This window comes from Sceloporus occidentalis, unplaced genomic scaffold, assembly GCF_023333645.1.
Source record: "Sceloporus occidentalis isolate IW3139 unplaced genomic scaffold, rSceOcc1.0.p SCAF_4, whole genome shotgun sequence".
Taxonomy (NCBI): Eukaryota; Metazoa; Chordata; class Lepidosauria; order Squamata; family Phrynosomatidae; genus Sceloporus; species Sceloporus occidentalis.
In genome coordinates this window covers 137,220,758-137,236,450 of record NW_028316984.1, presented here as the reverse complement: position 1 = coordinate 137,236,450, position 15,693 = coordinate 137,220,758, and the positions used below count along the sequence as shown (strand labels likewise).

General features: G+C 39.2%; 1 protein-coding gene across 15 annotated transcripts in view; it reads right to left on the bottom strand.

The window, feature by feature from the left end:
- The window catches only part of GPHN (gephyrin), a 411,497-nt gene that overhangs the window by 31,687 nt on the left and 364,117 nt on the right, over positions 1 to 15,693 (bottom strand). For all 15 annotated transcript variants that reach the window (XM_089521676.1, XM_089521678.1, XM_089521679.1 and 12 more), the window contains 5 exons: positions 11,543 to 11,585; positions 7,147 to 7,284; positions 5,477 to 5,569; positions 2,998 to 3,053; positions 1,663 to 1,782 (listed from right to left, as the gene is read on the bottom strand). In XM_089521676.1, coding sequence (XP_089377802.1) covers positions 1,663 to 1,782; positions 2,998 to 3,053; positions 5,477 to 5,569; positions 7,147 to 7,284; positions 11,543 to 11,585 — 450 coding nt within the window. The remainder of the gene's footprint in view (positions 1 to 1,662; positions 1,783 to 2,997; positions 3,054 to 5,476; positions 5,570 to 7,146; positions 7,285 to 11,542; positions 11,586 to 15,693) is intronic.

The window sequence follows — 15,693 nt, the reverse complement described above, 5'->3', positions numbered from 1 at the left end:
CTGAGGAGATTATCGCATGCAAATATCCCTGACGGGATAGATATGCATTGAACCGTCAGTGACAGATCTAACCATATTTCCCTGTGGCTGGGCCGTAAGTAGCCTGTATGCAATCCGCAGCTTTTCAAGCTTCTCCCGGAGCTTTTCAAGAAAGGGAAAATCTCATTCTTGAAAAGCTACGGGAGAAGCTTGAAAAGCTGTGGTTTGCATATGGGCTGCCCAGCCACACGGGAATGTGGTAGAATCCAGCACTGACAGTTAAACCTGTGTCTATCCCGTTGGGGATAGTTGTGTGCGATAATCTCCAGTAACTTAGATGAAGTGTTCATGTGGGCATCTACCCTGGGGAGAATCTGGAGATGAACATTTGGCCTATAGACTGGCCTAGCTTAATTGTCAAATCAGTTTCAAAAGCATGTACATGATGCAAAATCCCCAAAGGCCATTTTTAAAAGCAATCTAATGTAATGAGAATGCTTAGGTTTGTGGTAATCATCTACATTTTTTTGTTAGTATTCTGAAGAAAGACATAATTAAATCATCATGATCATCACGATCATCCTCCTCCTGCCTTTTCCTCAAAATTGGGACTCTAAGCAGTTCACAATTTAAGAACAATACAATTAAGACATAGAAAGAGGGCATTAAAATAGAATTGAACTATTTGCAGCATTAAAACCAGTCAGTGAATAAAAAAAAATGAAATACAATAAAAAAGATTTTAAAAGTTCTTAAACAGTTCAGTTAGAACAACAGAACATTAAAACAACAGAACATCCCCTAGCCCGTTGTTTGAAAACATTCTGTTTTAAAAGCTTGTCTGGAAAAAAAAAGGTTTTAGCCTGCTGCTGGAAGGACAATAAAGAGGGTGCCATTCTGGCTTCTCTGGGACAAGAATTCAAGAGTCTAGGGGCAGCCACTGAGAGGGCCCTCACTCATGTGCCCACTAACTGTGCTTGCAGTGGGGGTGGAACTAAGAGAATGACATCTTCTGAAGAACCCAAAGCCTAGTTTGGCTTATAGGGAAATATACTATGCCAAATAGCTTGGACAACAACCAGCATTTTGAACTGTGTCTGGAAACAAACTGGCAGTCAGTGAAACTGTTTCAGCAGGGGTGTAGTATGAGTTTGAAATGTGCATCTCTAGAACTCTATGTTTCTTTTAAATGCCCCAAATGTCGTTTCCTTTTTTCTTCCATCACTCCTAATGTGTTCTAATGCCAATGAAGACAAATGCCAGAATAAATTAAACATGGACTTTTGCTAGTCCCACATGGAACAGATCCATTGAATCAGTGGATATACACAGGTGTTCAATGACCATTCAGCAATTAATGCATCAACTCACGCTTGCTTCAGGTCATAATCTGCCAAATGATTACTTGAAGTCATGCTTTTGTTGTTCTGTGCCTTCAAGTCATTTCTGTCATATGGTGATCCTAAGGTTAATCTGGTATGGGTTTTCTTTGCAAGATTTGTTCAGAGGGGTTTGCTTTGCCATCTTCTGAGGCTGAAAGAGTGTGACTTGCTCACGGTCACTCAGTGGATTTTCATGGCTAAACTGGGATTCGAACCCTCGTCTCCAGAGTTTTAGTCTGATACTTAAACCACTACACCACACTGGCTAACACTAAGAACAAACATTTTAGTTATCACTCACATCATCTGATTCCCTGATCAGTTCTGTGTCTTCGACTTGCACCACAGCATCAGCACCACAGGGTATTGGAGCACCGGTTGTAACTCGCATTACCTGACCAGGCATTACAGTTTGAGTGGGCTGAAAAACACCAGGATATGTCAATTTATTATTCTAAGAATCTTGAAGATACTGAAGATTTTTAAAATGTCTTTCACTGACATCTTATTTTCTCACCAAATTTTCATTAGCCCACTGCACATGCTGGACAAAGTACACAGTTTCAAGGATCATAGATTCCACCCATAGCCAATCTCACTGTTGTAAACCTTGTGGAGTATATATAATCCAATTCACATAGGATCAACAGCATAGCTCTTATTTGCCAAAAGGCAATGAGTGGATAAAGTTGGTGCTTTACTGCACCCAAGCACAACAGAGTCATTGACTCTAGCTGTTGTTGTCAACAGCTACACCAGAAGAACACATAGCTTGGCATCCTGTTAGTGACTAACATGTGCTTAAGAGCAGCTTATGTGTGCACAAGTCCTATTTTGAACAGGGTGCAAAGAACTCTTGGCATTGTGCTCCATCCTGACAGCTGCTGAGCCAAGGAGGGTGTCATTGCTATTCCTTTTTGCTAGAAGGACCTGGAAGAGGGAATTTAAACCATCAAGACCTGGTATCCCTGGGCTCCTGAGCAAAGGAATATATTTGTGAACGTTTGAGAGTGCATTCTCATTTCTTCATCCCCAAGTGAACAGAGACCAGCTGCTTCCCTGTAGTTGAACTCCCTCCTGGGACTTGACACCTGTTGGTCTACATGCACATGCAAGATCTCAATCATAGTAAGCACACCAGGGTGGAAATATAGCTATTCCACTACTGCAAGGAATGTATTATATGGATCCAGACAAATGCTCACAGAAAGATGTAGACAGATGATTCTATGTACCTTCTCTTCTTCTCTCTTCCCCCCCCCCCCCCCAAATCTTTAAAGAGCTGGTGATCATGCTGAAAAGAGCTGGTTGTGACACTGTGTGTGTGTGTGTAAAGAGGAAGAATCCCCAAACTCAGTTGGAAATATTTTAGCCTACCATTTTAGCATGGTAACTGGGCAATTCCCATATAAGACATAAAAACTGTATTTCTAAATATGAGCATGCAGCAATTCTAAGTTATTTTTAATCAGGCACATACTCACTGGGTCATTTACAAATTGTAAGTAATTCTATATCCTTTTTAAAAAGCAGTGTGCTAAACATATATACCTTATTATCCAATGTCATTGTCTTGATAACAAATGTATGGGGAAAACTAGATAAAGAATAGAAAAGAAAACCACACTACACTCACTTGCTCACCAGCTTGGGATTCCCCAATGATGAAACGGTCCCCAGGTCCATCAGCAGCTGTAGGTTCACACCACAGCAAGAAGACAGATAAACCAGGCGTTAATAGGATTGCTACGTTTCTCTAATATTATTCTTCCCACATGAAACAATAAGATCTTTTTTTGGGGGAAACAGATTTGACCCTAGTCATAAGGTACAATATATTGTTCACCAAATCATTACCCAGATACATCATTTGTTATGACTTTATACAAGGTAACAGAATTGTACATTTTTCCAGGTTATTATGTTTGGTTATTATGAATTTTATAGATTTATGAAAACAAGTTAATTTATTAGACTCTTCTATACATGCTGATAAAATAATTATAACAATAACAACAACGAGACAACTATTTACACACAATCTAGTTAAAACCTGAGTTTATAAAACCTACTTTTTTGAAAGCAAACTCCAACTGCTTCTAAAATGTTATATATGATGGGTATCCAGTCAACAAGAAATCACGTCTGCCTATTTCTTAGCTGTGTTGTACATATACTCATGCATGTACATGTACAACATAGTCTGATCTCTATGAACACAGTTAATGTTTCATAGTTCAAAAGCTCTTGTTGTACATATACTCATACATGTATATGTATAACACAGTCTGATCTCTGTGAACACACCATTGATGTTTAATAGTTCAAAAGCTCCTCCTTATTCCTTTCCAGCCACCATCGCAGAAGATTACTTTGTGAAAAGTTTGAAAATATTCAGTGGAGAATTACAAGTAGAATAAATTAACAGCTGAAGATCAATTGATAAAAAAATCTGATCTTATTTTCATTTTATGCAATACATATTGAACAGTGCTATATTTTAAGTATAAGATGGACAATTCTGAATAATACTTTAAAGTTCTCTATTTTGGTGTCCCATACATACAGTCTTCATCTATACTTACATAGGTACACAAAAGCAAGTACCTTAACCTTTAATAAGCACACATGTTTTCTCCTGACATAAACCATGATGCAGAAGAAAATGTGGGAAGCATCAGAAAAGCTCTTAATTTTTCTGAGATTTTTTCTTAGAATTGAACCCCAAAGGACTTCAAAGTTCTCAGATTCCCCCAGGCAGTTAAAAGAAAATACAGAGGAATATACAAATGCGAATCAATAGTAATTTCTCTTTCAACATTCCCTTCTAAATTATAATGCCCTCAAATTTGCAAGTAAACAATTCACATGCCAGATCCCCCAATCTTTTTTTTTTTTTTTTTAATGCCGAGGAGATTTTAAGCAAAATTGGTAGGCTGGGGTCTGTGGGGATGATCACAATAATCTTCAGAAATGAATGCAGGTACTGTATTACATATCAGTTCCTCTGGATTATAGCATCAAGGCAGATCACAGCCAGTGATAGAAGGTCATTCTGCTTCTCAAACTATGCAAGTTATCCTTAATTAAAATTTGCCTTCCACTGGAGTATGGTTACTCTTTATCTGCATATGAAGTTGAAGAAAACCCAAGGGAATCTTAGAACAGTTCACCTTGCAAATATAGAAGGTACATTCTGCATACATACACTAATTTGCATAACTATACTCCATGCGACATGCCAAAGTGGCTATATCACGATATAATGCAATGGTCATTCTATCCGATGATAAACAGCCAATGTTTCCACCCCACCCACAACACTAGTCTGTTTTAGGTTCAGGAAAGGGTTTTTTAAAGTCAGGAAATAAAACACTTGTCTTCCAGTGTGTACTAACTGGTTTTCAGAAAGAGCCTTCTAGGGCCCCTAACAGGTAAGAGTCCAAAACATGGCAAAACTGGCCCCTGTAATTACCTAGGGGGCATGTGAAGGAGTTTTAAGATTTGATTTTTTAAAAAAGTTTTAAAAATTGTGGTGGTGGGAAGTATGCTGGGGAAGGGATACAGCTCTCTGAGGTCCCACAGAAGGCCAGTGTGCTGCCCCAATCTCTGGCAGTTGCCCACTCCTGGTCTGGATAAATGTGTCTGGCACTTTGATATCCTAATGGATGCCAGGAAGGCAAAGATGACACTAATGGGACTAAAATGCTAAGAAATCAACACTGGTTTATTTACGGCATGATGCACTGATTATATTAAATTTAAGTACACGTGAAATGGATGGAAAGAGAAAAAAATAGACCAGAGCTATTTTTGCATATCTCAGCCATAAATAGATACATATTTCCTATGGAACAGCAGGATCAGGATCTAAGACCTTGGAGGAAAACAGTGAATGGCAGCAAGTTTGTTGTCTCAGATGAGCATGCATTTAAGTAGTTATGCAAAATAAATATTTATCGACACCTTGAATCCATTTCAGCTGCAAGACAAGGACTAATGTTCTTTCTGCTCTTTGGACAAAATTGTTCCAAAGAACATGTATCAGCATGCAATTTACTGTGATGCTGAACTTTCAGAAATGTCAATTCATATTCAAAGTTACCAGCATTTACCTCTGACAGCATAGCCATCTTTTACTGAAGCTGGGAAGGGCGGTAAGTTGTCTTTTGCATAAACATCTTGAGCAAGGACTCTGCCCATTCCATCTAATATATGAGAGACAGAAAGGGGGGGGGGGTGTGCAAGGAGAGGGAAGATAAATGTATTTCTGTTAGTAAACCCAGATTGCAGAAAGTTTCCAAAAGATTAAGTTCATATTTGCACAATACTTCTCAGAAAGCAAGGTTTCAATTCTCGATTGAAATAAATTGGGAAGTGATAAGAGAAACACAGGAGTTAAAAGCTGTAGTTCAGTCAACAAGCAATTTGCATTAAAACTATAACAGATGCAGTGAAGTAAACATACAGTGTTGAAGGCAAGGTCAGATAACAGAAGAGTGAATACACTAACATGTTTGTCCCATTTTTCTTTCAAGGAGCTTGCAATAGTGTACACACTTTTTCTCCCTACATTTTCCCTCTCACAACACTATGAAGTGGCATATATAAGATATAACTGAAAGACTTTTTTTTAAAAAAACAAAAAACCTTTAAAATACCAATTTACAGCTCCAGTGCAAATTTCAGTGCAGCTCATCTATAAGCCATTCCTTCTGAATATCTTCCCAATGAAAACAGCTGATTTTCCAGAGAGATTTTTCCTAGGAATTGCCCAGAGAAGTGAGAGGGAACACCATCTTCATTACTGTTGTCGTGTGCCTTGACATATCTTAGAATTTTTACACTAAAAAGGATATATTTTAATGTAAACTTACTGAATGATGTTACAGTATATAAGGCAAGATTTCTTTTTGTAGCCTTCATCACATCTTGTCTGGCATCTTTCATTAACAGTATTTTAAGTTACTACATACAAAACATTTTTGTTTATATAGGCAATGCTGACTGACATTCCTTGAGTACAGAGTTCAGTACAGGCATGTAGTATGTAAAATGGAAGGTCGCGGATAATGTAAATGTTGGCTATTCATTTATTACAAATAATTATAAATAAATATTTTATTGAAAAAATAATCTATAACATAAATATTATTAATTACTTCAACAATTAGTCAGTTAATTTATGAAGCTTCTTCCTCAAAGAGAACCCAGGAAAGGTCAAGACTGCTTGTATACCAGATGTACTGAACCACTCCAAGTTTTCAAAATTAACATGTGATATTATGATAAAAGAATACGAATAATGGCTTAGAACAATTACTTGGTTAGCTTAAATTAATTCTTTCAGCTACATTTTCTGGCCCTAAACAATTCGATCATAGAAGGCAATATTTTGCTTCCCTGACTGGTATGTTGGCTACATGGCAGTACATATTTTTGGAATGCAAGATGCACTTTTTCATTAGCCGATATCCACTTCTTGTCACATTTTTCAGACTTTTGTTTTTCAGACACGAATCAGCGATTGCTACAAAACAGTCAAGTACAGAAGACTGAAAAATGAATCAGACATCCCAGATCAATTTGCACTTTCCAGTCCTCCTGCAATTCAGTACCTCCATGTGCACTTCCATCCCAACCAAAGGGTTGTAATGAATAAAGAGATAATAGATGGGCAACATGCTGAAACACTTTAAAGGCTGTTTATAGAAGAACTTACTAAATAAAAAAAACATCCTTTCTTCTTCTCAAAATGTCTGAAGTCATATGAAATGTGAAATACCTCGATAATTGATTATTTCTGTTCCAAGCACTGGGGTCATCTCCAGCACTGTGATGAAGGCTTTGTCCATAGATGTCAATGGAAATGGAGACATACGGTGTCTTCTTGCTACTTTTGTAATGTCTACAGCACTATGACCTGTAGAACAGCAGTATGCAAATCAGAAAAAACATCTCTGGTATTTTCTTTGAAATATATTTAACATACAGAGGTTCATTTTCCACAGTAACAACTACTTATCAGCAAAACAGCAAATACACTAGCCAGTATATCTTGTTAATGAATTAATGAACTTGAATGGGATTTAAAAATTAACCATCAGTTTAGGTCAGTGGTTCTCAACCTTCCTAATGCCGGAACCCTTTAATACAATTCCTCATGTTGTGGTGACTCCTGAACATAAAATTGTGGTGTCTTGATTTCTAATATTATTGGAAATATGTGTTTTCCAATGGTCTTAGGCGACCCCGTGAAAGGGTCATTCGACCCCTAAAGGGGTTGTGACCCACTGGTTGAGAACTGCTGGTTTAGGTGATAATGTACTGCACTAAAGAAAAATAAGGATTTCAAATGTACTGCACTAAAGGAAAAAGAGGCAGAGCTGGGAATAAAGCCTGCAGTCTTCAGAATTGGATATATTCAAGCGTTAAAGATATTATTTTGCCAAGAAATCTGTTAGAGATTTTATTGGCCATTACTTAACAATTATTGACTCATAAGGCAAATTAACAGAACATTTATATTATATATCTGAATTTTTTTAAAAAAGATTTTACAGAAGTGAAAGTGGAATCTTCAGAAACTGGCCTTTGTCTCTTAAATTTCTTATAGTCTTCCCATGTTTAAATACAATTAAATGCCATATGCTGAATATTCTGAATATGTGGATAACATTAGCAAATACAGTTCTGTCTGAAAGACAAATAGCTTCCATTTAATTTAATATCTTAGACAGAAGCTGGTTGAAGTATCACCAGCTCTTGTTTCTCTCCACATGTAATGCACATCAACTTTTCATTATTTCCTATTCCTGATGGTACTGAATGTAAACTGATTATATATATATTTACTAATTGATGCAAATATTTCTTGTTGTTGTTAGCTGCCTTTGAGTCAAGTTCAACTCATGGTGATCTTGGAGATGAGACATCTCCATGACCCCCTATTCTCAGCTCCTTTGCTCAGGTCCTACAGGTTGAGGCCTGTGACCTCTTTGATTGAATTTAGCCATCTGGTCCGCAGTCTTCCTCTCATTCTACTTCCCTCTAGCTTTTCCAGCATGATTATCTTTTCTAATGAGTCATGCATTAAAATGAAATGAATAAACAAAAACAAACAAACAGATAAATAAATAAACAAACAAACACTTTCAAGGAACTTGAACCTCAATGTAAAGGAACTACAGTCAGCCCTCTGTATCTGCAGGGGTACCATTCCCCCCCACCCCGCAGATATCTAATATCATGGGACCTCAAGTCCCATTATTCTCTATGGATGGATGCATGCACGCACGCATGCACTGCCATTAAGGATAATGGGATGGGGCCATCCGCAGATGCTCCAATCTGTGGATAGCTATCCCACCGATATGGAGGGCTAGTTGCAGATTCTGATTTGGGTGAATGTGCAAGATGCATTTTCCCATATTCCAGAAAAAAATCTCCTTTTTCAGCCATGTGAGGTGCAAAGATAAAAATATGATGCCATTGCTAGAGAAATTCCTTGTTAAAATGGGTAGACACAAACTTGCCTCTCTATTAACAGAAGAGCTTAATCCATTTATAGAGGGAACTGGGATCCAGTTAGAGGAATCATACTTAGAGAAAAAGGTGAGGTGCCACATATACCAGATTCCTCCTTCATCACACAGTCCTCCAGTAATACTGTGAAGGATCTCACAAGTCTCTGGAACAACATGGGAGGTAGCACTGTGTGCTACAAAAGGAAGGTGGAACTGGGGTGAAAATCAATCTAATTCCTTCCTCTAGTGCTACTGAAACACTGCTAAATACAAATTAAGTCCAACAAATATGCCTATGGTATCCAGACTGTAGTAATAATAGTGGCAACAGCAGTAGTAGAACAAAATTAATTTTTCAAAGAAAAAGAATGCATGGGACTATATGACACTATTACATTTCCTTACAGCAAAATGCTATCTTGTTGAGATTGGGTTATACTAGTCTGAGGAGGTAGTTTTTTTCTGCTGTAAATACAAGCTATATTTATATATATGCTGTAAATATTTATGTGTGTGTGTGTGTGTGTGTGTGTGTATACATATATACACACTGTATGTTCTTATGTGCCACGACTGAGGCCTGAAACACATAGGCCAAAAGAAGTTGCTTCTGGCCACTTTGGGGGTGGGTGGGGGTGGTGTTCAGGTGGTTCATGTTCCTAAAGTGGCCGGAAGCTACACCGAGGTTGCGTTCCAATCCAAAGGACCGGATCAAAAACTACCATTTTAATCCAGTTGCTGTGACGCACGGCTTGGGACCACAAGTAGTGGCTCGCTTTGGGAGCAGGCTATGTGGACACCGTGGTCCTGGCCTAATCACAGCCAGAGAATGCTCCTTCCTGGCTGTCTGCTTTGCTCCTGAATTATCCTGAATATGCCTGAATCTGTTTTAATGAGGCCAAAGATCTATACAAACTACTAAGGAATGCCTTGAAAGCCATTAAAATCCTAATGTGTATGCATAACTGCTGCCTCAGACAGAGGGAAAGGTGTGGTTGAAAGAAGGGGTTTATATAGTGTCTTCGATATACACAGTAACAATAATTTCCATTTGTTTTTCCTTTGAATCTAACCAAGTACTGTAGTAACCAGCAAGCATTATAATAACACACATATAAAATGTATATATTGTAATATTGTTGTTGTTTATCTTCAAGTTGTTTGTGACTTATGGTGACCCTATCAAGGGATTTTCTTGGGAAGTTTCTTTAGAGGTGGTTTGCAATTGCCATCCTCCGAGGCTGGGCGACTGTGACGTGTCTAAGGTCACTCAGTGGGTTTACATAGACAAGATAGAATTTCAACCCTGATCTCAGGTCAATATATTGTAATAGAGTATATGACATCATATAATGGATTCAAACTATAGGAAAAGAGATTCTACCAAAACATTAGCAAGAATGTCCTGACAGTAAGAGATGTTTGACAGTGGAACACACTCCATCATACTGTAGTGGGAGTCTCTTTTTTTGGAGGTTTTGAAACAAAGGCTGGATGGCCATCTGTCACAAGGAGTGCTTTAACTGTGTATTCCTGCATGGCAGGGAATAGGACTGGTCTCTTGTGGTTTCTTCCAACTCTATGATGCTATAATATACAGTATATACAAACATAGGACAGACACTATAATGTAGTGAACAATAAAACAGCTGAAATGCAGTGCAATAGTAGAAAATGCAAACACAATGGAAGTGTAAATAGAAACACAATTTGTCTTCATCAGGTTGTTGTTGCCTTTGAGTTGACCTTGACTCATGGTGACCCTGTGGATGAGACCTCTTCATGTTCCCCTATCCTCAACTGCTCCACACAGGTTCTGCAGGTTGAAGCCTCTGAACCCCCCCCCCCCCCCAAACTGAGTCAAACCATCTGGCATGTGGTCTTCCTTTCTTTCTAGTACCCTTTACTCTTTCTAGCACTATTAGTTTTTCCAATGAGTCATGTCTTCTTATGATGTGGCCAAAATATGACAGCTTCTGTTTAGTCATCCTGGAGCCCATACAGACAGGCCAAAATAAAGCCGCTTCGGGTCATTTTGGAGGTATGTTGTTTAAATGATGCATGTGTCCTAAGAGTCTGGAAGCTGCGCCAAAGCCACGCTCTAGTCCTTTATTTGTTAAAAAAACATATTTACGATGTAACATATTAAGAGTACCTAACTGAAAACAGAAGAGAAAATTTCTCATTTTATTATAATTGTCTAGGATGGGAGAGTATGAGCCTAAGGGCTGTTCATGTAACAATAAACCATATTTATAACCATATCCGAATGCAGCCAACAGGAATGACATTTTGTCTTCCTACTCTCTCCCAGAAACTGCTCTTGCCAAATAGATTAAAGATACTGCTTCCTGTTGTTTAGTACATATTTTATTTTTTCCCTAATCATGGAAAGATGTGTGCAGAAATCCGGTGACCAGCAAACACATCACATGGCTACCCCTCAGTGAGTTCTCATCAAGCATTTGCACACAATTTCAAGCCTATTCTACAACCATACCAAGGCTGGAAAGGTACTTTAAAAATAAATCTGAAACCATTGTGTCCTGTGCTTTGAAGTGTGCTTGCAGAGAATGTCTGATTATATAAAATTAGAGCTATAACTAAAATGGGCATGATCATTTACTGGTAAATGTGTAAGGATGCAATACTTACTGGCTCTGAGGATGTTCTCCTTACTGCTGCACCTGGACTGGACCTGTAGAGAGAATCATAGAACTGATAAAGCAGAGCAAACAGGCAAAAGTGACCATGGAAATTTAATGGGCAAGCTCCTGGGACCTGGAGATAGAGGCTCTTTTTTCCCTCTTAGCAGTTATTTCTGTTACATGACACATTTAACAAATGATTGCAGGCTAATAATTTGAATCAAATGCAAACATATAAACATAAATCAGCATAGTGAATACATTTTTGTTAAAACTGTCAGAATAATGAAAAGTGCATATTCAGCTTCAATGAGAGACTTAAATTCTAACTTCATTACAAACACAATGTGAATACAAAGACAATTAAGTCTAATTGCTATATTAAAACTACAAAAACAACACAGAATATTAGCATACTGTTGAAGATGCATATAGTTCCTTTTGTCAAAGATACCAAAAACCAGATGAACAAATTCTGGAAAAATTCTTCATTCAGTAATCCAACTGTTTTACAATTGGATTAATTAGTTTTCCTTGGAGACTTAATATGCTTATTGTTTACACTAAGAATGTCATGGTAACATGGCACTTGCCAAATGTATAACATGATTTGCCTCTAGTCATTTTCTGGACAACTAAGCAGTATGTATTTATATGGGACAATCATGAAACAATTTTTTTTTGCTTTGGACATGCATATACTAAGTTTGTTTGGATGAAAAGCTAAACCATAGTTTAGTGTTGTATGTACAAATTGTGGCAAGCTTTAGTTGTGTGCAGTCCCCCCTACCCTGTTCATGTGTTAGAATGAAAATGTCTTGCTATAACTTAATCAGGGTTCCTTGTTATATATCAGTTTGGTGAGTTCTGGCTAGTTTAAAACTATGAGGAGGTGAAGTCACCATCCTAAACTTGGGGATGGAAACATGAACCTGCAGCAATACAGGAAGACTCACATACCAAAAATAGATGAGACTGGACCCCATGTCTACTAGAGCAATGCCAAGGCTACCAGTCTGAACCTGCCAGGAAGAATGCTTGGTGAGAGTAATGTCTGATGTGATTCTTGTTAATGATTCCAGTACTCCTGGTCACATAAGTGACTACTTAAGAGGAGCCTCATCTTGGGCTGTGTTGTGTTTTCTTCCCTTTGCTTATTATCTACTTTGCCCTACTCATACTTTGACTTCTGACTGCCTGATCTTACTGCTGGTTAGATTGATTGTTCTGGGGTAAGATGTGGCTACTTCACCTTGGTCTAACCCCTGAACCTGATGTTAGCTTCCTCTATTTGGACTGTCCCTTGGTCTGTTGCTTCATCAGCACTGACCATTGAACTGGCCTTTCTAACCATAAGCAGGAAATTTTGTGAATGGCTATGATGTATAGGAAAAGTCAAACTCAGGCTACAGTTTATGGCAGATGGTAACAGATCTATCATATGTAGCATCTGTACAATTCAGAAAGCTCTCTCGCTTTTTCTGACATACAACTTACACTCTTGGCTTGCTCACTAACCATATATTAATTAGTTGGGATATAGAGTCACAAGGAAAATGTACAATGTGGGTTTTAATAGTAACCAGGCATTAAAGGGTTACTGTGAGCCATAATGATTAGGCAAAAGATAGTCAACAAGTGCTGTAAAGTCCTGTAGGATGTGGCCAGTCTGAGAGTCCCTCAGGAGGGAGGCTGGACCCTTTGTGGCCCCAGAGGGAGAGGCAAGGCCTAGTAGGTCTCACGATGAGCATTTCACCCCAGAGAGGGCTGTTACTAGTGTGGATGGTGGTTGGTGTTGATGTCTATATTGTTGTACACAGTGGAACTTCTAAGAATAAAAGCCTCAGTTTACAGAGTCTCTTTGCTCCTTAAGAAAGGGAGATGTGTTTCTTCAGCTGCTGACTATAGTCACAAAGGTGGAAAATCTGGAGCAAAACATTGATGTGTGGCCTCATGTGCTGCACAACATCAAAAGTGTTTTAACAAGAGTTATTGGCCCAGTGTGCGCCTCAGGATCCGCCTGAGCATCTGAGTGAGAAGCTGTTTTGTGAGCAGTTATCTAGAAGAGCAGCTAAAACTGTCTGAGGGCCGGAAGGCAAAGAGTTAAGGAGCTGAGCTGCCAGCCATTTTCTTATATTCAGCAGATAGTGAGAGCTGTGGAAGACTGTGAAGGCCGAGCATTTGTTTGTTTTGTTGCCGGCATGGAATTTGTGAAGTTCCCAAAGTTAAATGACTCCAATTACAGCCAATGGGCTGTCTATGCTGAGGCAGTCCTCATAAGAGAAGGACTCTGGGGTGTAATTGAAGAAGGTTTAACTGCCAAAAATGCTGAAGAAGATAGAAGAGCCAGAGCTATGTTATGTCTCACTCTGGAGCCCAGTCAGTTAGACCATGTAAGAGATAAGGTATCTGCCAAGGAGGTTTGGAATGCACTGTGAGAAGTGCATCAATCTGACTCTGCACTGTTGAAAATGCTCTGGAGCAAGAGACTGTATGCTTGTAAGATGCAAGAGGGATAGTCTCCAGAAGAGCATCTGTCCACCATGCAACATCTGTTCCTAGAGGTAGAAAACAGAGGAATAAAGTTGGATAAAGAACAAAAAGCATACATCTTACTAGGCAGCCTATCCAGTGAATTTGATCACATACTGTACAGTCTGCAGGGAGTGCCAGAAAGTCAGCTCACAATGGACTTGGTGTCGACACGTGTCTTGGGGGAATGCCAAAGACGGTGTTTTGAGAGAGGCATTCAAAGACAGCAACATGCCGAACCAAGGTCAGCAAACACATCATCAGAGGCAGTTCAACAAGCCAAAAGTGCAGCTGTTTGCAAAGTCAGGAGATGCTACAATTGCAGACAGCCAGGTCATCTCAAGAAGAACTGCAAGAATCTACCTGCGGCCAGTAAGAAGGAACAACACAGGTCTCCTGGGAACAGGAAGGGAGTTGTATCGACAGTGAAGAACAGTGACTATCAAGCCCATCTTGCCGCTAAGGCCAGATACATTTGGCTTGTTGACAGTGGAGCAACCCATCATTTAGTTAACAGGAAATCTTTGCTGAACAACTGCAAACCCTCATGTGTAGACTCTGTGGGTTTGGCTGACAAGGGTTCAAGCCAAATATGGGACATGGAGACTGTGTATTTTCCTGGGTTTGCTAAAGACATTGAAAATGTGTTATGTGCTCCCCAATTGCAAACTTGTCTAGTCAGTGTGTCCTCACTGACTACAGATGGATATGCGCTACGTTTTGAGGGGGATGACTGTCATTACTAAAGGGAGGCAGGTTTGTGCAAAAGCATACAAGCAAAACAAATTATATTTCTTAGATGACCATGCAGAGCGTGCTACAGTAAGCAATGTGCCTTTGCACTCAAATTGTGCACACTATTTTCATAGGGTGCTGGAACACACTAGTTTGGGAAAACTGGGAAGTGTTTGTCCTGGGCTGAAATTGAATGACTGCAGGAATCATCTGGATTGTTCTGTGTGCAGCAAGATAAAGCTAAAGGCTTTTCCTGTTGCCAAGAAAAGCAAATGCACCACCCAGAGACCTTTCCAAATGGTGCATGCTGATCTGGCCGGTCCCTTCACTAAATCTGTGGGCAATAGTAGATATCTGATGTTCATTGTCAATAGGCACACCAGATACTCCTATGCTTACACACTCAGGAAAAAGAATCAGGTTGCTGCCACATTCAAGAACTGGGTGGAGATGGTGGAAAGGGAATTTGAATACAAGGTTGGTACTCTGGTGACAGATAGGGGTGGTGAGTTTTTGTCCCAAAGCTTGAACAATTGGATGAAACAGAAGGGCATCCACCATAACACGACTAATGCTGCCACTCCGCAGGAAGACGGTTTGGCAGAAAGAAAGATTGGGGTGTTAAAACAGATAAAGGATTGCATGCTGCTTGATGCAGGGGCCCCAGAAGGACTTTGGGGGTTGGCAGTCCTGGCTACTTGTCACATTACTAACCGGGTATGGAATTCTGCTGTAAAACAAACATCCTACTTCATGTTATATGGGAGGCCACCCAATCTAAGCTACCTAAGAGTTTTTGAGCAGATGCCAATGTTTATGTTCCCCAAAATTTCAGAAAGAAAGGTGACCCCAAGTGGCAGAGATTGATGTTTGTGGGGTATCAGGGGAATA